This window comes from Phascolarctos cinereus, unplaced genomic scaffold, assembly GCF_003287225.1.
Source record: "Phascolarctos cinereus isolate Bilbo 61053 unplaced genomic scaffold, phaCin_HiC Scaffold_5;HRSCAF=322, whole genome shotgun sequence".
NCBI lineage: Eukaryota > Metazoa > Chordata > Mammalia > Diprotodontia > Phascolarctidae > Phascolarctos > Phascolarctos cinereus.
Genome location: NW_027555958.1, coordinates 269,250,511 through 269,277,438, shown reverse-complemented (window position 1 = coordinate 269,277,438; position 26,928 = coordinate 269,250,511). Strand labels below are relative to the sequence as shown.

Below are 26,928 nucleotides of genomic sequence, written 5' to 3'. Positions count from 1 at the left end.
TAGGGTAGTTAGAAGGAACATATATAGATAGAGGGCGCAGATGTGAGTTGAATATGAAGGGATGGTATCTAAAAATAAAATTAAGGGATGAGAGAAATCTACTGGGAGAAATAGAAAGGGAGAGGTAGAATTAGGTAAATTATCTCATGTAAAAGAGACAAGTAAAAGCTTTTGCAGTGGAGGGGAAGAAGAGGGAGGTGAGGGGAAGTGAATTGGCTCATCAGAACTGGCTCAAAGAGGGAATAACACACATACTCATTTGGGTATAGAAATCTATCTTACCCTAAAGGAAAGTAGGAGAGGAAAGGGATAAGAGAAAGAGGGAGGGGAGTGATAGAAGGGAAGGCAGATTGGGGGAGATGATAGTCAGAATCAAAACATTTTTGAGGAGGGACAGAGTGAAAGGAGAGAGAGAATAGAATAATGGGGGGATAGGAGGGAGGGAAATATAATTAGCAATAGTAACTGTGAAAAAAATTTAGAAGCAAGTTTCTCTAATAAGGGCCTCATTTCTCAAACATATAGAGAACTGAGTCAAATTTATAAAATAAAAGCCATTCCCTAATTGATAAGTGATCAAAAGATATGATCAGTTTTCAGATGAAGTAATCAAAGCTATCTATAGCCATATGAAAAAATTACTCTCACTATTTATTGATTGGAGGAATGCAAATTAAAACAATTCTGAGCTACTACCTCATTTGTTTTAGATTGGCTAATAGGACAGAGGAGATAAATGAGAAATATTGGAGGGGATATGGGAAAAATGAGAGTTTAATGCATTGTTGGTAGAGTTGTGAACTGATTCAAACAATTCTGTAGAACAATTTGGATTTATGCCCAAAGGGTTATAAAACCATGCATACCCTTTGACTGACCTAGCAATACCACTACGAGGTCTGTATCCCAAAAGAGACAAAAAGGAAAAGGACTTATATGTACAAAAATATTTATGGCAGCTCTTTTCTGGTGTTAAAAATTAGAAGTTAAGGGGATGCCCATCAATTGGGGAATGGCTGAACAAGTTGTAGTATGTGATTATGATAGAATACTATTGTACTATAAAAAATGATGAGCAGGATACTCTCAGAAAAACCTGGAAAGACTTGCATGAGCTGATGCAAAGTGAAATGTACTGTGTACAAAGTAACAGCAATATTGTAAGATGATCAGCCGTGAATGACTTAGCTATTGTCATCAATACAATGATCCAAGACAACTCTGAAGGACTTATGATGAAAAATGCTCTCTATTCCCAGAGAAAGAACTGTTGCTGTCTGAATATAGATTGAAGCATACTTTTTTTTTACTTTATTTTTCTTGAGTTTTTTTCTTGTCTATATTTTCTTTCACAGCATGACTATTATGAATATGTTTTGCATGACTACATATGTATAACCTATGTCAAATTGCTTGCCTTCTCAATTGGGGGGGTTGGGAGGGAGAAGAGAGAGAATTTGGAACTCAAAGTTTTAAAAACAAATGTTAAAATTTGTTTTACACGTAACTGGGGGAAAATAAATTACTAAATAAAAGCCTAAAAAATAAAATATCACCCTATTTTGACATTATCTTGGTGTATGACATGAGCTGTTGGTCTATAACCTAGTTTCTGCCAAACTGCTTTCCAGTTTTCCCAACAGTTTTTGTCAGAAGCCGAGTTCCATTTTATCAACTGCTTGTCCCAGACGCTGGTATATCATTTCCACTTGAAGAACTAATCACATTTCCAAAAGCCAAGGAAAGAAATGAAGCCAATTTAAACTCTCCACTTTGCCTGATAGAAACAGTTTCATTTGGAAAGACTTTATGGCCATCTCCCTTCCTCCTACCTCAGAAAACAAAACCAAAAAAATGAACTTTTTGTATACTTTGCTTTGGAATGTGCCTTTCATTTAATTTATTTTTAAAGTTGTTTCCCTTTCTGATGCTATATCACTAGTTTGTAATGTAATGAAACAGTTGCTGTAATTACTGTATGGCTCCAAAAGAATCAGATCACTATGTAAGTTTATTTATTTGTACAAATCAGCCTTTGAGGCTTTAAATCTTTTAGAAACCCTTAACAGGAAGTAGCTGTTTAAACTCAGATTCTGTGTCGATTCTTTGTTGTAAGGAAGTTTGGAGTGCCTGTTTTTTTATATTATCTCTAATAGAAGAACCTATGTGGTAAAGCTTTGAAATAAATTGCCTTTTCAAGAAATCAAGAAGCCCAGTGGTCGGTCAGTCAGCCAGCCAATAAGTATTTATTAAGTGCTTATCACATGCCAGACATTGTGCTATGTTCTGGGACTACAAAAAAAGGTGAAAGATAGTTCCATATAGAAAGCTCTCAAGTTCACAGTCTAATAGAGAGATTGCATGAAAACAACTGTGTACAAACAAGACAGAGACAAGATAAATTGGAGATTACAGCACAGGGAAGACATTAGCATTCAGGTGGATTTGGAAAGACTTCTTTTGTTTTTAAGTTTGGTTTTTTTTTGGTTTGTTTGCTTGTTTGTTTGTTTTTTGGCGAGGTAATTGCAGTTAAGTGCGTCTTGCCCAGGGTCACACAGCTAGTAAGTGTCAAGTACCTGGTCTGAGACCAGATTTGAACTCAAGTCCTCCTGACTCCAGGGCCAGTGCTCTATCCACGGCTTCACCTAGCTGCCCCAAGACTTCCTAAAGAAGTTAAGATTTTAGCTGGCACTTGAAGGAATCCAGGAAGTCCGGAGTTAGAGATGAGGAGAAGCCACATTTTAGGAAAGACTGGGCTGTGCCTAGAGGACAGTGTACAGAATGGTGAGAGGCCTCAAGATCACATTGAATACAGATTTGTTTGGAAGGAAGTAGAGACATTTATCCTGGAGAAGAGAGGACTTCGGAGTGGGGGTGGGGATAACAATCTTCCAATATTTGAAACGCTATCATAGGAAGAGAGAATTAGACTTTCTTGCCTGGTTACAAAGGGCAGAACTACAAACAATAGGCAAGAATTGCAAAGAGGTAAATGTGGCTTGATATTTGAATAACTTCTTCACAATTAGAGCTGTCCCCAAAGTGTCCTGAGCTGCCTTTGGAGGAAATAGATTCAAGCAGAGACAGGATGGCTAGTTGGCAGGTACATCCCAGGACAGATTCTTCTCCAGGTAAAGGTTAGATCAGATAAACCCTGAGATTTCTTTCCACTCTGAGATTCTGGTGCTTCTTCCACTATCTCATCATGCCTGTCTCTGGAAATAGGGGAAACTGATATTAGAGATGAGGTACCACATGCTGAGATGGAGCCTGAGATAGAGGGTTCAGAAATACAGGAACGCCAAGCCTTAGAAATGTTGAGATCCTATCCTGGCAGCTTCTTTTTGAGTCGGCACAATCATTCAGTGGGATGTTCTAGGCCTCACTTCCTCACCTTTCCAGTAATCCCCGAGTCCTCCAATTCTAATATTCTATGGTTTTATTATCAAAGCTCCAGCTATTGAAACGAAGCTGGGCAGGGAGGAGAGGGGAGTGCAATCAATAATTTCATAGGTTTATCTGAGTATGACACCCATATATCCAATATCTACAGAAGAATCCTGTAAGGGAAGAAATGGATCAAATCAGGTTCCTACAACATTCCTTCCTATTGGATCAGTTAGTAGTCTGTGATAGAAGCATCTTCCTTTTCTCCCCTAAGAGTCTTAAACAAAGTAGGCAAAACATGATCGTTGCCTTTGTGAACCATTATGAGCTCACCTGAGAAAGGCCTAAAACCTGGATTGGCTAATCAGGAGAAAGACATTTTTGCACCATAATGCTTTCTGTGCTCTGGCATAACAGACATGCTTTGCTTTGCTCTCTGAGTGAACCCAAAATTCCCCTTCCTGTGTCAGCAATTACAAGGTTGGATGAAGCTGATCAGGAGTATTCTTCTATTTATGACTGTCCAGGAAAAGGCACCTTGAACCGGATGCTATCTTTGAATAATGGGACTTTTCTTACATCATATTATGTCATGTTAATGATAAAAGAAACACACATCCTGGATCTGTAATTCAATTGACACCTTGACAGTTCTGGTATCTTACTGTATTTATAACCTATTCTATTAAGAAATCTTCTTTCTCAAATTTCCTTTACACATATGGAGGCTATAATTTTGGTTGACAGGCTTCCTGAGTTGGGATTGCTCTAAGTGTACAAAAGATCTCCTTCAGTTTGTTTACCTCTGAGTTCAGAATTATTTTCTGACTCCATCATGCATGATTCTCTGGCTTAATGAGAACAAACAAGTACATTATAGCACATGTACAGCCTGATTCTGTTTGTACGTTGTTCAAACCTTTGGTAAGGTGAACCCCATTCTGTTTGTTCTTGAACAAACTTTCAGTAGGGGGAACTCCATTCTGTTTGTTCTTAGGACAAACCTTTGGTTAAGGGGAAAACTGATTCTGTTTGTTTCTTTGGACCAAACTTTTGATAAATGGTTGACACCTTTAATGGCATGACATTTCACTTCAAGCTTTGCTTTCACTTTCATTGCTGGGGCCAAGCAACATAAGTTTCATAATTCTGTGAAATCCTGCCCTCAAACCACCCACCTAACACTTTGCAAGAAAGCAAGGGGGAAAAAGTGGGGGAATCTTTATTGTTCCAAGGAGGTTTGAAACCTATCAAACATATACAGGGGCCTGTGAGCATGGAGACAGGCAGCAGATTCCCATTCTAGTCATCCCCACCCCCAAAGCCTTACAGAAACTGGGAAGATAGAAAAAAGGGGAGAGATGTGAGGAACTGGCTTAGAAGAAGGAAAGTGTGTTCCACCATTTTCTCTTCCTAATAAAGTCATTTTTCCTAATGACTCCATTGTATGAGGAAGGAGGGAAAGTTTGTTATAATAATAGGATATTTGTCCCTCTTGGGCAGGAAATGAGAATTCAGCAGCTCAACTTTCCCCTCCCCACTCCTCATATTCACATTATGACTTTAGATCCTCACAGTGGTGATTTCTCTCCTGTGTACTATTATTAGGCTTTAATACTCTAGTCTACAGGCGTGGGGAACTTGTGGCCTGGAGGCTACATCTGGCCTTCTAGGTCCTTGGGTGTGGCCTTTTGACCTCAGTTCAAGTTTTACAGAACAAATCCTTTTATTAAGGGCCACACGTGGTCTTTCCTCACTGCTGTGCCCTCCCCAATCTAAGTACTTTCATCAGAGCAAAGAAGGCAATTGGATTAAATCCTTCAACCAAGCATCAAAGAATAACAATAGCTAGCATTTATATAGAGCTTTAAGGTTTGCAAAGTGCTTTACAAATATTATCTCATTTTTTCCTCACAACAACCCTGGGAGATAGAAGCTGCTATTATTATTGCCTTTTACAGATAAGAAAGTTGAGGTAGAGGTGAAGTGACTTGCTCAGAGTCACAGTTAGTGTCTGAAGCTAGATTTGAACCTAGGTCTTCCTGACTCCTGGTCCACTGCTCTTACCCCACTGTGTCACCTGCTGTTTCTTTACATCAGAGATTCCTCCTGCCAGGACAGGATGAGGAAGTAGGGGGATAAGAAACAGCAGCAGTTTGCTGGTGAGAAGGGAATATCCAAACCTGTGAGTGGGAAGTGGGGCTGGGGGATTAAGGGGGAGCTTTGGAACAGCCCTTGACAGTGGGATATAGTAAGACAGAAGGTGCATCAGTCCAAAGGACCAGTGTTTTACAAGGGTTCCCTATTCCCCAATATGACTAGGCCAGCTTTTCCATAAAAGAGCCCAAAGCCAGGACTTGGGCTGGGGCAAAGTGCAAGCTGTGCCTCCCTCGAGCAGCCTCCTGGTAGCCTCTGGCTGTATCAATGTGTTTTCCTGGTCACCTAAAGGCATAAAACAGCTCACCCGAGAAGCGCACCAAGAATGGCCTTTCAGAGTTGGTAGATGTCTAAGGTCTGGGGGAGCCATCACACTGTGACCAGCTGACCATAAAGAGATGGGGGGGAGGGGACAGGGAGGTCACATTTACTAGTGCAAAGTGCTACATTATCCTTGTTGAATATCATTTCTATGTCAGGGCTAAATAAACCTCTTTTTGTTAACTGTGCAATAACTTACTGAACTTAAACTAGTAGCATGCTGGACTAAGTCAGGTCTGCCCCGAACAGAAGGCAAAACGAAAGAAAAAAGAAAAGCTTCACTTTTTCATAGCAGTTAATTATGGAAGGCTGCATGGTACCAGTTGTAGAAGCACTGGGTTTTGAGTAAGAGGTTGTTATTGTTACTGTTGAGTCTTTTCAGTCATGTCTGACTCTCCATGACCTCATTTGGTATCTTCTTGGCAGAGATACTGGAGTGGTTTGCCATTTCCTTCTCTAACTCATTTTACAGATGAGGAAACTGTTGCAGACAGGGTTAAGTGACTTGCCCAGGGTCACACAACTAGAAGTATCTGAGGCCAGATTTGAATTCAGGAAGATTAGTCTTTCTAATTTCAGGTCCGGTACTCTATCCATTGTGCCATGATCTGAGCTCTAATCCCAGCTCTGATAATTACTATCCAAAGTCACATGGATGGGTCACTCCTTAACTTCTCTGGTCCTCACTTTCCTCACCTGTAAAGTGAGAGGGACAGGCTAGACATTTGCTTAGGTCCTTTCCAGTTCTGATTTTATTATCAAGGAGAGTCATTATCCTCCCTCTAATGCTAGAATAATAGACTCAGGGAATCATCCCTGATGGAGTCTGCTCCTGCCTTCACTCCCATGCTCGTTCCCTTCTCAATACAGCTTCCAAGGTCCAAAACCCAACCAAAGCCCTAGGTTAAGGGATCTCTTTATATCTACATGACTCGATTCTGAGGGCAAAGCTTAAGGGAAGGCCCTTGTATTGCTTGAGATTTGATAGGAAGCTCTCTTGCTGGTTGCAATAGGTAATCTAAATGTGGACGAGTGGTAAAAGGAGTGGGTCAAGGAAGTGAGAAGAGGAACAAGAACCATTTTCAATTAGAAATTATCACTCATCCTAGCCAGATGCTCCAAGTGCTGCTCCCCAAAGGTCCTAGTCCATTTTAAGATAAATAGGTTTTTCTTCCATCATTTCTCCATAGCACCACCTACTGGGGTTTTCTTTGGGTACACCAGTCCAAAAGACATCACAAGAAAAGCTCACAGATCAATGGCATATGCTGATAGAGAGGTCTTTTCATCATCTCTTGCCATAGAATAAGGCCAATTGGTTAGCATTAGTGGGACAATCTGGTTCTGGTGGAGTCTTCATTGACATTCACTCTTCACTCAGGTATTTCTCTGAAAGGAAGACAACAGATCACAGGGATTTGGGGAGAATAGAGGAAGGTCAAGGCACTCAATTAGATAAGATGGCTCTCTTGGGGTCTTCATGCTGAAAAGGATTTTGACTCCTTTGCCTGGCGCTGAGGGGCCTCCAAGATCTAGAGGTACAATTGGTTCAGAAAAAAAGCCTCTAGACTGGGAAGAAGTTGAACTGGTGAGTATAAGGTAAGGGCTACCCTCCCCACTTATTTAAGGAATAGCAACCAGGGACTCTAGTGGATTTGTTCTGAACCAATTATGCCCCTACGTCATCAATATTTAGGGAGGCTCATGTGGATATAATTCTAGTTTACTATCCCTCTCTCCAAGGGAAACTGAGTAGCCAGATTCATGGCCTGGAATCATAGTCTCTCTTGGAGAACAGAAGACAAGATTATAGAGACATCTACCAATGCCTCCCCTCAAACTATTTACTTATCCATTTAGACATCTCATGTGGATTTACACATCTTACAAAGGCATGTATACATCTTACATTAAAAAACCTTGGAGCAGGAGATTTTAAGCCCTCCCATGGCAATTCGTTCTGCTACTCAGTAATCCATTTTATTGTCTAATTTAAATCTGCCCCAATGTATTGTACACCTATTTTAATTTATTCTGCTTGCACTGAGAATGGAAGAGAGAGCCAGTACATTGATGTAGCGTTGGGCTGAATCACACCAACCTGCTTCTTCAAGGGTGGAGAAATGTTGGAATCCTTTCAGGTCAGCAGACAGAAGGTCAGAAAGAACAGGAGCCTAAGGAAGAGATGAAGGCCAGGAGTTGAGGAATGTAGTTAATTCTTTCATCCATAAAGTAAGGCAGAGAGCTGGATTTAACTACTACTTCTAAAAGGTAGTGAGGTATCATGGAAAAAGTACTGGACTTAGATTCAGGAAGAACTGGATTAACATTCTGTGTCTGACATTTCTTAGCTCTGTGACCTCTCCAGCTTTTTTCAAGCCTTACCTCCTAATGGAGCCTTTTCTGACCATCAGCCCTCCAAGATCTTAGTACCCTTTCTCTACTAAAATTCTTACTTATCCATGTACATGTAGTATTCTCCCCATCCACAGCAGAAAAAAAGCAAGCAAGAAAGAAGCATTGATTAAGCCCTACTATGTGCTAGGCATTGTCTCAAGTGCTGGGGCCATAAAGAAAGTAGCTTCAGCAACTCCAAACAAGGATTTTATATTTGATCTTAGAGGTAATAGGGAGGCACTGGAGCTGAAAGCCTGGACCATGTCAGTTTTGTCTTTTTATTCCAGTACTTTCCTTGATACAGATGTTAAATAAAGGCCTGTTGAATTGTACCTGTACAAACAATGTTTCTTTTTAAAAAAATTTTTTTTATTTTTAGGCAATTGGGGTTAAGTGACTTGCCCAGGGAGTCACACAGGTAGTAAATGTCAAGTGTTTGGTCTGAGGCCACATTTGAACTCAGGTCCTCCTGACTTCAGGGCCGGTGCTCTATCCACTGTGGCCACCCAGCTGCCCCCAAACAATGTTTCTTTATTTTCAAAATGAAGAAATGAGCTACATGACATCTAAGCAATTTTTCAATTCTACTTCTGCGATCCTATAATCGATCTTATTTATAGGTGCCATATTTGTAATACAACAAAATAAGCATTTTAGTTTTGCAAAGCACTTATCTCATATTATATCATTTAATGCTCCCAACAACTCCGAGAGGTAGGAGTTATTATTATCCCCATTTTACAAATGAGGAAATTGGGGCAAACAGAGGTTAAATAACTTGCCCAGAATCATACAGCTATTAAGTGTCTGAGACAGGATTTGAACTCAGGTCTTCCTTACTCTAAGTCCAGAACTCTTACCCACCTAGTTGCCTCTAAAAAAAAATTATAAGTAACTTTTATGACCCCAAAATTGGAGAATGGCTGAAAAAGTAAACTTATTGTTATTAATATAAATGTAATTAAATATTGGGGTAATATAAAAAGGTTAACTTTGAAGTACTCAAGGAAATACGTTAAGATCCATATGAAGTAATGAAAAGTGAGATCAGCAGAACCTAAAGTCCATACACACTGACTACCCTGAAAAGAAAGGGAAAGGAAAGAAAGTCAGAGATAATGAAGGTCAAACAGAACTGGAAGGAGACATGGAGCAAATATATTTTGTTAACAATTTATTGTTCATAAATCAGGACCTAGAGCTAGAAAAGATCTTAGAGGTCACGTAGGATAATCCCTTGCATTCTCTCCCCACCATTTTTACCTATGAGAACTTTAGTGACTTGCCCAAGGTCACACAGATAATAAGCAGCAGAGCTGAAATCTCAGCCTACATCTTCTGACTCTCAAATCCAGAACTCTTTCCATTAGAAGAGTTCTTCAACTCATTCATTTCTACCTTGTTCAAAAGCAGTTAGGTGGCACAATGGATAGAGCATTGGGCTTGGAATCAGAAAGACTCATCTTCATGAGTTCAAATCACACTTACCAGTTAAGTGACCTTGGCAAGTCATTTAACACTGGCTGCCTCAGTTTCCTCATTTGTACAAAGAGCCAGAGAAGGAAATGGCAAACCACTTCAGTATCTTTACCAAGAAAACCCCAAATGGAATCACAAAGAGTTGGACATGACTGAACAACAAATCTTGTTAAATGCCCAGAGTTTTATGTAAAATTATATTCCTTATTTCATGAATATTAATTAAATATTTAACAATTATTAATATGTCATTGCTTGTTTTGTCAGCAGTCATTCAGTTTATCATGAATTTTTTTTAGGATTGCTGATTACTGATTATGTTGTACACATAGCCTCAGTCCCCTCTGTGGGATGACCCCTGGCCTCCCCATGAAAAACATACCTGTAACTTGACAAAAACTAAGGAGGCCCCACGATTTCCAAACTCCTCTAGCAATTCCCCAAGTCCTGTCACCACTGTATAATCAATGTTGCTGACATGGGTACAGTCCAAGATGGTACAACATGGGGGTGATGCTGGAGTGAACAATCAAGAAAGAGTTTTGGTTAGTATTCATTCAACAAACATTTTCTAAGCCTCAGGAATGCCTAACCAATCCCTCCCTAAGGTGCTAAGTAGCACCTGACTGCTGCATTTGTGGAATTCAAGTCATCTGACCCTGATGAACTACCCCTACCAGTACTGAAAGAACCAGCAGATATGTTTACTGAGTAGTGATATTTGAAAGATCACAAAAAATGGAAGAAGTGTGACAGATTAGAGAAGGGCAAATGTTCCAATTTTTAAATAAGGGAAGAGAACAGTGCTTGCAAACCACAAGCTAGTAAGCTTGGTTTCAATTCCTGGGAAGGTTCTAGAAAGTAGGGGCAGCTAGGTGGCACAGTGGATAGAGCACCGGCCCTGGAATCAGGAGGACCTGAGTTCAAATTTGGCCTCAGACACAACACTTACTAGCTGTGTGACTTAACCCCATTGCCTAGCCACCCCCCCAAAAAAAATCTAGAAAGTGGGATAAAATGGAATGAAACCACTTGGGAACCACTGGTGGAGCCTTTGCAGTAGAAATGCACACATGGAGGTAAGGTAAGTATTTGTACTTTGGTATACAGTAGAAATTTCTACATCAGAGACCCAGATGAACTTACCTGAAGAGAATTAGTTGCCTAGATTCTCAGGTTCTAGCATATAGCCTCCTTGAAGGAGGAGAGGAGATAGATGGAAGGAAGCAACAGGAATGTAGGGAACTGGTTCCACTCCCCACACCAACCCACAGTCTCTAGAGCCTTACCTGAGAAAGCCTGGCTATATATAGTCTCCCGAAGAGCTTCAACTGCTGGAAAGTGAAGGCCACTAATGGGCTGCAGGATAAGCACGGGGCCTTTTGATACCTGCTGATGGACAGGAGAAGAGAGACCAAGGGGTGAGGGGATGGGGGAAGATAAGAGTCCTAGGTTCTTTCTGTTCTTGTCTTGGGTTCTGATGAGCACACCAAGTATGCTCATCCCATCACAGAACCATAATAACAATAGTGTGTGTATAAATATATAATGTATGTATGTATGTATGTATGCATGCATATATGTATACAGTATATGTGGTATATGTATGTGTATATAGTATGTTTATATATAATACATAGTATATGTTTATATGTGTGTGTATATTTTGCGTATATATTTTACATGTACATATATGTGTACATATTATATATGCATATAATACATAGTACATATAATAGTATATATGTACATAATACATAGTATGTGTATATAATACATAGTATATAATACAAGTATATAGGTATATATGTATATTGTGTACATGCATATATACATGTATGTATATATGTATATGTATGTGTATCGAGCACTTTTAAGTTCTGCAAAGTTCTTTACCTATAACATGTTATTTTGGTCTCACCACAACCCACCTGGTAAGTAGCAAAAGCAGGATTTTCCTCACTTCAAATTCAACTCTATTATTACACTATACTGTCTCTCAGCCGTAGGATGCTGGAGCTAAATAGAACCTTAGAGATAATAGATTGAGAGTTGGAAGGGATCTTAGAAGTCATCTTATCCAGCTCCTTCATTTTACAGATGAAGAAACTGAGGTCCAATGAAGTTAAGTGACCACTAGTCCAATCACATAGGTAGTAATAATAGCTAACATTTATATAGAGCTTACTATGTGCCAGGCATGGTGACAATCTCCTTATAATTATTATCTCATTTGGACCTCACAACCCTAAGACATAGGTGCTATTATTATCATTCCCATTTTATAGATAAAGAAAATGAGGCCCAGTGAAGTTGTGATCACTAGTCTAGTCACAGAGAGCAGCTGGGTGGTGCAGTAGATAATGCCAGGCCTGGAAGACTCATCTTCAAGAGTTTAAATCTGGCCTCAGATAATACTAACTGTGTGACAATGGACAAGTCACTTAACACTGTTTGCCTCAGTTTCCTCATCTGTAAAACTAGCTGGAGAAGGAAATGGCAAACCACTCCAGTCTCTTTACCAAGAAAACCCCAAATGGGGTCACAAAGAGTCAGACATGATTGAAAAATGACTGAGCAGCTTAAGTCCAATCACATGGATAGTAAATGGCAAAATTATAATTTGAAACCAGCACCTATGGACTTCAAACCCAGTGCTTCCTTTAAAAAAAAAAAAGGAAAATTTTGTTATTTTGAACTTGACAACCATGATCAAACATGAAAAGAAAATGAGGATTGTTATTATGTATGAACTAAGTGTGTACATATATGTTTGTGTTGAAATCTTCCTTTGTACATTTCAGATAGAAATTTCATCTGTTACCCACTCCCCCTATATCATTCTTCATGTTTGTATACTCTCATGAATTCCAGTTATGCAAAAGAGCAAATTCAACTCCTTTCTTCCTCTTTTCTACATGGGTATATTCCTTCTTTTTTATTCCCTTCTCTTTATCCTCTTCAAAACCTCAAAACAGAATCAGTCCAACCTCAAGTCTTCTGTTTTTCTTCTTTAATTTCCTCAATACCCTCTAAAATTAAGGGGGATCAAGAAAAACTTGCAGAAGGTAATATTTAGCTGAGACTTGAAGCTAGGGAAATTAGGAGGCAGAGATAAGAAGAGAGAGATTTTCAGGCATGGAAGACAACCAATAAAAATGCAGAGCTTTTTTTCTAGACACTAGATCTAGTGTCTAATTCAAGGAACAGCAAGGTGGCCAGTGTCACTGGATTGAAGAGTATGTGGAAGAGTTCAAATGTAAAAAGACTGGAAAGGTAGGAAGTTATGAAGCTTTTCTTTTTTCTTTCTTTCTTTCTTTCTTTCTTTCTTTCTTTCTTTCTTTCTTTCTTTCTTTCTTTCTTTCTTTCTTTCTTTCTTTCTTTCTTTCTATTAAGAGTATTGAACACCAAAGAGAGGCTTTTATATTTGATCCAGGAAGTGATAGGGACCCCATCCTCTGTCTACCCTTTCAGTGTCTCCTTTCTCTGGAGACCTGTTTCCTCCTTTCTCCTAACAGGGACCAATCTCCAAAGCTCGGTCCTTTCTGCTCTTCTCTCTTCCACAGACTCTCCCAAAGTAAACATCACATTCTTCAGGGCATCCTGGACCAAGGCTATTATTGTTCATTCATCCATGTTCATTAAGCCAGTTGGATGAAACAATCTTTTCAAACCCTTAATCCTGGTACAATCTGAAGGCAGCCAGGCCTCTAAGAAGAATATCCAGGGGCTCAGACAACTACTATTTTCTCCCCAAGTAGAAAAGTGCAAATTCCACTTGATCTCTGAGGTTAGTATCTTATCAAAAGATAGCTCCCTTTTGAGATAGTCAAGGCATAGCCTGACAGTACCTATAAAGCTACAAATACCAAAAAAATTTAATATTCATCTAATAATCCTTATATCCATTTTTCACTCACTGGAAGGGTATTTGAGAGGAAGGTAGAAATACTCAAACCACCTGACCATCTGTACGGTTTTGCTTCTCTGTAGATTAATGGAGTAGACATGGACTTCTTGATCTCTAATACAGACCTATTGTTTTTGGAAAAGGATGCTGGACTAGGTCTATATCCCAAAGAGATTTTTTTTTAAAAAAGGAAAAGGACAAGGACCTATATATACAAAAATATTTATAGCAGCTCTTTTAGTGGAGGCAAAGAACTGGAAATTGAGGGGATGTCCATTAATTGGGGAACAGCTGAATAAGTTATGGTATATGATTGTGATGGAATATTATTGTGCTATAAGAAATGATGAGCAGGATGCTCTCAGAAAAACCTGGGAAGACTTTTATGAAGTCATGCAAAGTGAAATGAGGAGAACCAGAAGAACATTGTGCGCAGTAATAGCAATACTGTAAGGATGATTATCTGTGAAAGACTTAGCTACTGTGACTAAGACAAAGATTCAAGACAATTCCAAAAGACCCATGATGAAAAATGCTAGCCACCTCCAGAGAAAGAACTCATAGAAACATACTATTTTTTACTTTTTTTCCTCATTTTTGGAGGGTGGTTCTGTGTTTTCTTTCACAACATGACTACTATGAAAATGTTTTACATGACTGAACATATATAACCTATTTCAAACTGTTTGCCTTCTCAATGAGGAAGGAGGGTAAAGAAGGGAGGGAGAGAATTTGGAACTCAAACATTTTTTTAAAATGTTAAAAGTTATTTTTACATGTAATCAGAAAAGGAAAAAGTAAAGGGTGCTGAGTCCAGCTCTAATAGTCAAAGATTCTTTAGTCCCAATACTGAATTGTATCTTACTCAAGTGGGAACATAGCCAAGTTACTTCTCACTCTGCCTCAGTTTTCTCACTTGTATAATAAGGATGAAAGACAGTGTGGGCTAGTAAACAGCAGGACAGTTTTCCAGGTCAGGAAGACTTAAGTTCAAGTCCTGCCTCTGACAGAGTTATGTGAGCAACTCTCCTAAGATGATGGTTCTTATTCTGGAGTCTGTGCATTTATTTTAAAAAACATTTTGATAATTTTATTTCAATATAATTGGTTTCCTTTATAATCCTATATATTTTGTTTTATGTATTTTAAAACATTATTCTTAGGAGTCCATAGACTTCACTATACTGCCAAAGGGATCCATGTCACAAAAAATATTAAGAATAGCTGCTCTAGATATACACAGCTATGGAGAGGTAGTCACTCAAAGAAGCTTCTAGGATTGGGACTTTCGGCATCAGTGAAAGGAGCTGGCTATGGATTCAAGAGAGAGCTAGCCCTGGCAATTGAGATACAGAGAGGACTGCATACAGAGAGAGAGGATTTTGAGGCCATGTAGTACAAGAAGTGGGTAGCCTTGACCACATGTTTCCTACATGTGTGCCCTACTACCACTGTATCCTGAGTTAATGACCACTTTTCCCATAGACTTTGTGTGTATTACTGGGCACATTTGCCAAGGTTTAACTGGGGAGGAGAATTTTTTAGTTACTGATTTTACTTTGCTTTATCAGTAAATGCTTTTGCTAAGCACCAGTTTGGTCTACTGGCTCACTTGTAATGATAAGGAACTGTTGAGGGCTCATGACTTATACTAGTAGAAATAGCCGCCCATGGAGTATTCCTACCCCTCATGCCAGAAGTAGCAGCTACACTCTAGAGACTCAACTCATGAATTCTAGTATAAGTTGGGAAGAGAATCCCAGAGGGGTTATCATACAAACATTATTATGGAAACATCTGATTAATCTGTATACAATTAATTCATAATTTTCCTCATAATTTTTTTTTTTGGCTAGGCAATGGGGTTAAGTGACTTGCCCAGGGTCACACAGCTAGTAAGTGTTATTTGTCTAAGGCCGATTTGAACTCAGGTCCTCCTGAATCCAAGGCTGGTGCTCTATCCACTGCGCCACCTAGCTGCCCTCCTCATAATTTATAAACAAACAAAAAGTATCCCACTTGAGTGAGCATGTACATGTGTGAGTGTGTATCAGAGTGTGAATCTGAAAGCAAGCTTATAAATGGGAATTTTGGAGAAGGAGCTATGCAATTTCAGGAAATTCAAAGTGTCTGAGTTTAAATCAAAGGCTTCTTACATGTTTCCACTTTAAATGCTTCATTTTTTCAAAGGGTGAGGAAAATGGAATGGTAGAAACTAGTTGGTTATCATCTGGGGGCTTTAACTGGGAACATGGGTTTGGGGAGTTTTTTTCACAATGACTAAAATGAGAAGTTTTAGTGATAATGCATTGGGTATCTCTACTAAGTGGAAATTTGGAAAATCTCTAGTGCAAACAATTTGGTGTATTGCTCACGCATTATAGCTATTCTCTTCTGTGGTACAAAGAGGGAATTTCTCTGGTCATGAGGTAACTGTTCTGTTATTGCATCACAACAGAGCTATGCCTCTTGAAAGCTGTTGGCCTAGTGTGCTTGTTCATGGCAATGCATGACATAGACACGGAAAGTCAGGGACAAAAAACACAGGGTGTCCCAAAAGTCTTAGTGTGGTTGTAAGTTATGAAAGCTTATGCTTGCTAAATTTAACACTAGAACTTTGTCAGTATTTTCATTTATAGGGCTTAAAACTGTGCTGACTTTTAGGACATTCTGTCTTTTGTTTCTCTGGAAGTGAAAATATTGAAAAAAAAACTGTTGTTATATTTAACAAGTGAAAAAGAGGGTTCATGTAATGGGGTAGTCTAAGAAATGAAAGTAGTGAGTTCCTCAAGAGCAAAACAAGTTGTAGTTTCTTTTCTGTTGGATGGGCACTTTTAAAAGCGGATCCCAGTTCTGATAAATACAAAAAAGCGTTTCCAAAATTTAACTGTTTTAAAACAGCTAACACATCTATTTATCCTCTCCAAAAGATTTCTTACATCTCCAGAACTGTTCCTCCTTGAAATAAAACATTTAAGTTGGAACCATGAGAATTCCCATGAGAGAAGCAGTATGATACAGTGGGACAATCTTAGAGTGAGGAAGAAATGCACTAAATAAAGTCCTGGCTTTGACATGCGTTATCATGAGTAACTCACTTCATCTTTCAATGCCCTGAGCAACTCTCTTTCATTATATGTTACAGATGAGTCATTTACCTGCATCAGTGAAGGCAGCTTCACTACAAGGCACTTCTCAAAACAATGAAATCACTGGTCCAAACCTCATCCCTATTTTGCTTCCCCTGCTTACAAAAAGAAGGCAGCTAGGTGACAGAATGGATAGAGGGCTAGCATTGGAGTTAGGAAGACCTGTGTTCAAATCCTACTTCATATACTTATTAGCTGTGTGACTCTGGGAAAATCATTTAATGTCTTTGTGACTCAGTTTCTTTATCTGTAAAATTGGAATAATAATAATAATAATAGCACTTACCTCTCAGAGCTGTTGTTGAGAGTCAAATGAGATAATATTTGTAAAATACTTTGCAAATCTTAAAGTGATTAGCTATTATGAATGGCATTGATACACAGGACTTTTATATGGAACTGATTAGAATTTCATATTAGCTTTCTTTTTAAAATTAATTAATTTATTTTTAGTTTTCAACATTCACCTCCATAAGCTCTTGAGTTTTAAATTTTCTCCCCCTCCCTCCCCTTCTCCTTCTCCAAGATGGTGTCCAATCTGATATAGGCTCTACATACATTCTTATTAAACATATCAAATTAGCTTTTTAAAAAGGGAAATACTGAGGTAGAAGCAAATAGATAAATAACAGGGCTTTCACAGGGAATGAAATATTACCAAAGTCTACAAAAGGATTATCCCTAGGTTTTATTATTCCCTTCCTTGAGAGAAAACTGTATTGGTTCTACTGTATTTTTAAATCTGTTAATGACCATTTTCTAGCCTATTCTCAGTACAGCTCTTATATAAGGCGTGTCACTGTTCAGATTTGCTGTGTTAATTTTGGGGGAAAAAAACCATCTACAAGTGTATACAATATTTGTCTACAACTATACACTTGGAATAGAGTCACTTAATTTTAAAACTGAGGTTTCAAAAGCCCATAAAATAGTGATGGAATACTGGCTTTAGAAAGCATAGTCTATAATGGTTCATCTGGGTCTGAATCTATGCTGTATAAATGCATTTCAACAATGGATAATGAAATCTCCATATATAATTTTGAAAATAGACCTAAAATAAAAACCATTAAAATGGAAAAATATGAAATATACAATTGTGTATGGGTCCAAAATATTTATGTGCAACAATTTCTCAGTATGAAGGTAAACAATTTCTCCTATGTTGCTCCAAAATGTCCCTCAAACCCTATTTATCCTAGGAGAATTTTATAATCCCAGGCCTCTAAGGCCATTGTTTAGGTACCTTGTGGCAAATTTCAAGCCTTAAAGTGTTCCATTGACAAATTAGTTTGGAAAACTCTGAGCTAGAAGAAGACAGATAAGCAACATGGCTTAACATTAACTGCCCCCCCCCATTCACGTCCAATCCCTTCTTTGTATTTCCTCCTGTCTACTGTGATGGTGGGTCCATCAGTACCAAGAGCTGTCACCACCACAAGGGGTTAAGATAGTACCAAACTGAGCACATTTTCTTATAAGTAATTGGTCTACTATGACGACACTAATGATGATGATGATGATGATGAAACTGAACACTGTAATTATAATGACCAAGCTTGGATCTGAGGAAGATGAGAAAATTCACTTCTTTCTCTTCTTTGCAGAAGTGGGGGACGATAGGTATAGAATAATGCATATCCCGTCAGACTTTGGCTGATGTGTTCATTTTGCTAAATTTCTCTTTTTCTCTCTATTCTTTGTCAGAAGGGATGGCTTCCTGGGTACGCAGGGGTGGGGAGAGATATATTTGGAAATAAAAGTAATACAAAAACAAAAGACATTAATTAGACAAAAAAAGAAGTAGCTTAGACACTTATTAGCTGTGTGACCCTGAAGTTTCCTCATCTGTAAAATGAGAATAATAATAAAACCCCTTCACACAGCTGTGAAGGTCAAATGAGACAACATGTATAGTGTTTTGCAAACCTTAGATATATGTGTATGTGTATAAAACATTATACATATAGTATATGTAATATATTATATATAAGTATTATGTATAACACATACACATAAATGTGTGTGTATATATGACCATATATATGAATATATGTATAGAATTAAAATAATCAGATTGAACTTTGATATACCTATCTCTTCTTAGCAATGCAGGGATCTAAGAAAACTCCCAAAGACTCATGATGAAAAATGCTGTCCACATCCAAAAAAAGAACTATGGAGCCTGAATGCAGATCAAAGCAAATTATTTGCTCTCTCTCTTTTTTTTTTCATTTGTTTCTTCTTTCTCATGGTTCTTCCTACTGGATCGATTTCTTCTTTACAACATGACTAATGTGAAAATAGGTTTAATATGAATGTATATGATAGCCTGTCTCAAATTGCATGCCATGTTGGAGTAGGGGGAGGGGAGGGATGGGGAGAAAATTTGGAACTCAGAATCTTATGGAAGTGAATGCTGAGAGCAAAAAACAAACAAACAAACAAATATATAAGTAAGTAAATAAATAAAAAGAAATTATCAGATTGATTCTGTGTCTTTTTATTGATTCTATTTGTAGTTAATTGATTTTGTCCTGTAACTGCCTAAGTCATGATTCTTAATTTAGAACTTATGAACTTAATTTATGAAATCATGAACTTAGTTTAGAAATTCAGTCATCCTGTAATGAGTTAAGTTTAGAAATCCAGTTTGCCTGTTAATCACTGTTCTATTCTTGTGTCAAGGAAATCTGTTACCCTTAAAGGATGCAGGTGGACAATAGGGAGTCTGGTCTAGTATCTTTAGAGCACCAAGCTATTCTTCAAGAAGTCTGGTTTGTTTGTTATCTCTGTGCTTGCCAATGTAGCTGAACTCAAACAATGAGCATTTCTTAGTCACAGGAAAGAAGGAGGGAGTTGTTTCTAGCCCTCATTCCCAATTTTTATCCAATCATTTTTTCTTCCATCTATGGTGCTAGCCTTGCTATTTTCTGTACTCCTCAAATATAAAAGAAAGCTCATAAAAGAGAGCTATAAAAGACCTTCATTTGGGGTCTTGGTTTTGCTGGGGAAGCTGAGATTCTATTTATTGGTAAATATATGCTTTACTAATAAATTGTGCTTAGAACTTTGTGCCTCAGTCTACCTTAATTTTAACTGTTACAGAATGTGTATATACATACATATGTATATATACAGTAAATATGTACATACAGATGTGTATGTATATATATATATATATATATATATATATATATATATGTAGGTATACACATATTCTAGGTTTTTTTTTCATTTTTAGGCAATTGGGGGTAAGTGATGCGCCCAGGGTCACCCCGCTAGTAAGTGCTAAGTGATTGGTCTGAGGCCAGATTTGAACTCAGGTCCTCCTGACTTCAGGGCTGGTGCTCTATCCACTGTGCCACCTAGCAGCTGCTGCTATTATTATTTTTTTAAAACAAATGTTATTAATATAGATAATCTACAATCCCTTTCAAGGTTGTCTATTTCCCTGAGGGACAACAGTGATAATCCATTTTAGCATAATTTTGGAGAGATGCAGATATAACAGAAACTTACAAGGGCAAGGTTTTATGTACATAGATTTGCTTCATTGATACTTGCCTTCCCTACCAGCAACACTTACTTTAATTGCCTCCTACAGGAACACCTCCATCTTATTAATGTCTAAGGCGATGGGAGGTAGAGAAGAGAAAGAAGCTTAGGAGGAAAAACCATCCTACTTCTTGGTTAGGGTCATTACCTGAATCTGGGGTCTGGCTACATGGTAAAGTATGAGTATTCCAGACACCAGGATCCCAGCCAGGATGCCATACTGCACTTCCCAAAAACAGAGCAAGAAAGTTACACACAATGGCACCAAATCCAGCCCTGGAAAAGAGAGATGCAAATGATCAGCTGAGTGGGTACTGGGAGAATATCACTGGTTTTAGTCTGCCCCACACCTAATGCCTGAGTCAGATAGGATGATAGTTTTTTTCTGATCCTAGAACTAGTCCATTCCCTTGCTAGCCACCAAAATTCCATCGCTGCCTCTGACATATTAGAAAAATAGATTCATCTCCACCCCAAGTGTTTACCATGGTGGTTTTGAAAGTCAATTCCAACTGAAGTACTCATAAGAAATGAGAAATAGGAATAATTCAGAGAAGTATGGGAAGACATATAAACTGATACAGAGCAAAATAAGCCAAACCACGAAAATGATATTCACAGTGATTTTTGTCATTGTTCAGTTGTTCAGTCATGTCCTACTCTTTGTGACCTGGTGGACCATACTGTCCATGGGGGAAAATACTAGAGTGGCTTGCCATTTCCTTCTGCAGTGGAGTAAGGCAAACAGAGGTTAAGTGACTTGTCCAGGGTCACATAGCTAGTAAGTGTCTGAGGCCAGATTTGAACTCAGCTGTTCTTGACTCTGGGCCTAGCACTCTATCCACTGAGTCATCTAGCTGCCCCATCCCCATTAACTACAACGATTTAAAAGGAAAAGAACAAAAACCTGAAGCTTAATACTGTGTAAAGCTCCAGAAAAGATGTGAGAAAATGTACTTCCCTCCCTTCTTTGCAGAGCTAGAGAGGAGATCTTTACATATACTGTCAGACTAAGGTTGGATTTGCTAAACTGCTTTTTTTTTTAACCTTCCTTTTCTATTTTTTTGTTACAAGGGTAACCAGTACATGGTGCTGTGGAGAGCCAGGTTAGCTCATTCATTCTTTCCACTTCCCTCAAGGGAAAAGGGCAGAATGGAATCCTCTCAGACTGAGACTATTTTTAATCATTGGCCACCACAAAGGCAAGATCTTCCCTTCTTGTATCTATTTATTCTTGATCTCTCCCTCCCTTCTGGTGAGGGAAGAGGTGAAGGAGATACAGTTTGCCTCACTGACCGACTTTCTTCTTCCCCCTTCCACCTTATTCTGGTTGTTAACCTCAATTTAATTTAATTTAATTTAATAAGCCACACCCAGATCACACATCAGACTCAGTAATCTACAGGCAATAGCCCTAGATTCAGTTTTAAAACTCTGTCTAGAGAAGTTTATAGAATTATAAATTAGTATAGTTAATAAAATGCAATAATAGCTCATTGTGCACCCAATTAGGGATCTTCTAACAACTAGCCAGAGATCAGGATCTCTGCTCTATGTTATAAAGGAAGCTTCCTAGCCTGTTAAGATCTAGATCATCTAACAATCAGTTCTTCCTGTTTACACACTGTGAATACAGTTAAAGATGTACATATAAAATAATTGACATCTATTCCATCCACTGTCTAGAGAAAGACAGATTTAAAGTACCATGGAGACAGTAGGAATCGGCCTGAAAAGAAACTAGGAGCTTTGGATCTAAACTTTTGCCTGCTTTGGATTGAGAAAAGAAAGGGGAAAAGAAAATGGAAGGGAGAAGACATTCTCCCAGCCAGTTAGATTCTTGGTCAGGGAAAAGTGCATTAATGACTGGGCTTGCCTCTCATGTCAGTCACTGCTGTCCTGCCTGTCTCCAGTAGATGAAAACTCTGGCCTCCCTGGTGGAACCTGGACATGCTCAAAACTATTCTCTGTCTCTGCCATCTATCTGTCCATATGTCTCCCCTGACTCCTGTTATAGACTAGTTCAAACCTCTTTGAGTGAATGTAATGTCCTGATGTCTCTCTCCTAGGCCCTGGAGATCATGCTGTTTCTTGAGGTACCGGACTCAACTTCCTAGAATACTTAGCTGGCAAATTCCTCGCCTCATTTGTTCTTTAGCACCATCTCAGCCCCACCAACAGGGGTGTTAAATATCCTGTTACACAAGGGTTGGCTCACAGGGATGGGAAGCAGGGAGGGGTATGTACAGAAATGGAAATGAAATTAAAAAAAAGATAATTTAAAATTTCTGTTTAGTCAATGCTTGTTTTCTAGGTCATAAAGGAGTTTCAGTTAAATTAAAATGAAATTTAAATATCTTGCATCCTAATTCTTTTCCTTTTCCTTGTCCCAGGCATTACTCTGTTAAAGATTCTATGAATTCTAAAACACCCCCCCCCCGAAATTGGTACAAGTAGCTAAAGTTATCTTCCAGGGAAACCAACATGCATACAGGTAAATGGGGAGGCCAGTAGCAGTGAAGAGAAGGGTCACACCCAGAGAAGCCAGTGTGAACTCAGCTAATCCAAGTGGAAATCAGAGAAAAATATGGAGAGAACTACACCAGGGAAGCAAGTTTGAGCTTCGGCCAACAAAAATGAAACCAACCACCCAGGGGTCTGAGGAAGTGGTGAGGGGTGGAGGTGGCGGAAAACACACAGAAGAGAGGGGGAGGATCCATAAGTCATTGCAAACTCTAATAATCAGGGACCCTAAGCCAGATTCCCAACACCGGCCTATCACAACAAAAGCAGGGACAGAGCCAGTTGCCATGGATTATCGCATCTTCATTCATGGTTTGTGGAGCTGTTAAATGTTCCAATCATTCTGGAAAGCAATTTGGAACTAGATCCCCAAAATACAATAAACTAGGCTTATATCCTGAAAAAGATCAAAGACAGAGCAAAAGGACCCACATATATAAAAATATTTATAGCAGCTCTCTGTGTGCAGCTCTTTACCACAACATAAAGTTGGTGCCCATAAATTGGGAAATGGCTGAACAAATCATGGTAAATGAATATAACGGAATATTAAGGCAATATATGAAATGTCATAAGGGATGGATTCAGGTATACCTTAGCGGACTTGTATAAAATGATGCAGAGAACAATTCACGTAATGACTACAACACTGTGAAGGAAAACACCAGTGAAAGACTTAAGACCTATGATCGTCATAGTGACTAGTCATGACGCCAGATGACTGATGGTGAGTCATACTTTCCACAGAAGATGACCTAGATGTACAGAGTGAAACATATATTTTCAGACATAGCCATTATGTAAATTGATTATAAGGGAGCAATTTTCCTTTCCTTTTCTTTTTTAAATAATTACTTTATTTATTTTTAGTTTTCAACATTCAGTTCCATAAGATTTTGAGTTTTAAATTTTTTCTCCCCCTCCTTCTCCTCCCCTGGTGTGCATTCTTTTTCTCTTCTTATGTCTCAATGTGCAACTTGAGTTCATCACCTCTCTGTTATGGGGTGGGTAGCATGGTTCATGGATCCCCCGGTCATGTACTGATCAGATTTCCTTTTTTTTGGGGGGGGGGTGGAAATTGGGATTAAGTGACTTGCCCAAGGTCACACAGCTAGTAAGTGTCTGAGTCTGGATTTGAACTTAGATCCTCCTGACTTCAGGGTCAGTGCTCTACCCACTGTGCCACTTAGCTGCCCCCCTGATTAGAGTTCTTAAGTCTTTCTAAGTTGTCTTTATGATGTAGTTATTAAATAAATTGTTCTCTTGGTCCCTCTCACATCACTCTGGACCACTTTATACAAGTCTTCCCAGGTTTCTCTAAACCCTTTGCTTTTGCCATTTCTTATAGCACAATAATATTCCACTACATTTACCATAATTTATCCAACTGTTTCCCAGTTCCCTTAGTTTCCAGTTTTTTGCTGCTACAAAGATAGCTGCTGTGAATTTTATACATGTGAATTCTTTTCTTGATCTTATCTCTTTGAGATATGGGCCTGGGCCTTCAGAAGAATGCTTATAAGTACTGGCCCATAGGTAGGGGCCTTTGGCTTAAAGGCATGGCAGGAGAGGGATGGAAGGAGTAGAAGAGAATACTTTGAAGGGTCAAGAGCTGGCGGATTTACCCAGGGATCCCTTGAGAGTGGGTCACACCCATGGAATGTGGAGCTCTCCTCTTACTATTTCCCTGTAGGACTCTATCATGCAAATCCCTTCCCCAAACAAATTCCCTGCTTACAACACCTTCCTGATGACCCCCTGGAACTGTGAACCACCAGGCCCCAGTCTTGATCTAGTACAAACTCCAATTTAATCTTGATCTCAATACCTAGAACTGATTTGGTAAAAAGAGTGGAAATACATACTTTTCACACGCCAGACCGTCCATAAGATTTTCGCATCAAACAGGGGGGCAACAGCTGTAATGATGACAGCCGCCAGAGCAGCCTTGGGAATATAGTAGAAAAGTGGAGTCAAGTAAGCGAGAGATAGCATTACCAGGACTCCTAGGGAGACAAGAGAGCAAAAATAAAACAGGATGAATGACCACTATGAAATAGGGGAAGGGGCAGCTAGGTGGCACAGTGGATAGAGCACTGGCCCTGAATTCAGGAGGACCTGAGCTCAAATCCGGCCTCAGACACATAACACTTACTAGCTGTGTGACTCTGGGCAAGTCACTTAACCCCATTGCCTAGCCAAAAACAAAACAAACAAACAAACAAACAAACAAAAAAAGAAATAGGGGAGACAAAATACACGTGATTCTAAGTTAACAGGCGAAGATTCCAGAAGCTCGGGCCCAGAATCACAGAATCTGAGTGTTGGAAGGGACCTTGGAGGCCAATTAGTCCAATCCATGTACACCAAAGGAATTTCTACTATAACACACCTGAAAAGGGGTTAGCCAGCCTCTGCTTGAAGACTTTCAAGAAGAGGGAACCCTCCATCTCTGAAGGTAGCTCGTTCTATTTTTGGTTTTTGTTTTGTTTTGTTTTGGTTTGTTTTGGTGAGGCAATTGGGGTTAAGTGACTTGCCCAGAGTCACACCGGTAGTGACTGTTATGTGACTGAGGTCTTCCTGAACCCAGGGCCAGTGTTCTATCCAATGCGCCACCTAGCTGCCCCTCGTTCTATTTTTGGACAACACCAATAGGATGTTTCTATGTTGTTGTTGTTGTTGTTGAGCTAATCAGATACGTCTGCCTCTTTGTGACCCCATGGACCATGCATTTATACAACAAAGAGATAGAATCCAATGGCCTGAGATTCAGAAAGAGATCATAGAAAAAGAAGGGATGGAAAGTTCTCAGAAATAAAATTCTGATGATAAAACTGTAAGTGATTAACAAGGAAAAAAGATGGTACAGTTAACTAGATTTGGAATTGGTTGAAAATCTGGTCTTAGTGTTGATTAATGGACCAATGTTAACCAGGAGGAAAATCACTAGTGTAGTCTTCATCTAGAACTCCGTATACATATATATGTATATATATATACATATGTGTGTATCATATGCATACATACATACATATGAAGGTAACCAAGAGAAATCACAAGCAACCTATGTGCCTACTGCCTTATCTATTCAAAATTTTTATGAGGATGACATATATGTATATTTGTAAATATGCATATGTATATATACATGCACACACATGCATACACATATGTCAGGGACTGTGATGTTAGGGTCCAAGTATGTGTTATCTTTGATGGAAATAAAGTTTGTTGAAATGTTTTTTGCAAATCTTTTCCATTTTTCTTTTGTCTGTAGTCCTCCTATTACCTACACTATATTAATTATTTTCAAAAATTGAAAAAGAAAAAACATTATCAACTTCCACTTATGAGACAAATATAATCCTAATACTCAAACTAGGAAAAGATTAAGCAAAGAAAGAGAACTATAAACCAATATCACAAATAAATATTAATTCAAAAATGTTAAACAAAATTTTGGCAAAGAGAAAGTAGCAATGAATTTCTTTTGGCGGAACTAAAAAAAAATTGTTGGATATTTTAGAGGCAAAATTTCATTTCAGTATAAGAAAGAACTTCCTAATAATTAGAATTGCGTCAAGTTGAAAAATGTCACCTTGAAAGATAGGGAGCATTTCTAATCATTAGAAGTTTTCAAGTAGAGACCATATAGATATTTCAGTGGATAGAGTGTTGGGCTTGGACTGAGGAAGACCTGAGTTCAAATCTAGCCTCAGACACTTCCTAGTTGTGTGGTCCTGGGCAAGTCCTTTAACCCTGTTTGCTTAGTTTCTTCATCTGAAAAATGGGGATAATAATAGCACTTACCTTCCCAGGTTGTTGTGAGGATCAAATAAATTAATAATTGTAAAGTGCTTAGTGCAGTTGCTGGCACATAGTAAAAGCTATGTAAATGTTAGCTATTATTAGCTATTACTATATAACAACTAGTTGGATATATTATGGAAGGGTGTAATATGCACTATCTACCAGGGTCCGCATCAGGAAGACTAGGTTAGGGTCCTCCATTTCTCTTCCCCCCCAAAAAAAATTTTTTTTAAATTT

At 38.7% G+C, this 26,928-nt stretch overlaps 1 protein-coding gene across 1 annotated transcript in view; it reads right to left on the bottom strand.

The window, feature by feature from the left end:
- Positions 1–2,219: 2,219 nt before the first annotated feature.
- Positions 2,220–26,928, bottom strand: part of SLC26A11 (solute carrier family 26 member 11) — a 44,562-nt gene continuing 19,853 nt past the window's right edge. The window contains exons 13-18 of the mRNA XM_078155846.1: positions 24,747–24,887; positions 20,507–20,634; positions 11,031–11,130; positions 10,124–10,257; positions 7,967–8,039; positions 2,220–7,254 (exon numbers count right to left, since the gene is read on the bottom strand). Coding sequence (XP_078011972.1) covers positions 7,232–7,254; positions 7,967–8,039; positions 10,124–10,257; positions 11,031–11,130; positions 20,507–20,634; positions 24,747–24,887 — 599 coding nt within the window. The 3' untranslated portion in view covers positions 2,220–7,231. The remainder of the gene's footprint in view (positions 7,255–7,966; positions 8,040–10,123; positions 10,258–11,030; positions 11,131–20,506; positions 20,635–24,746; positions 24,888–26,928) is intronic.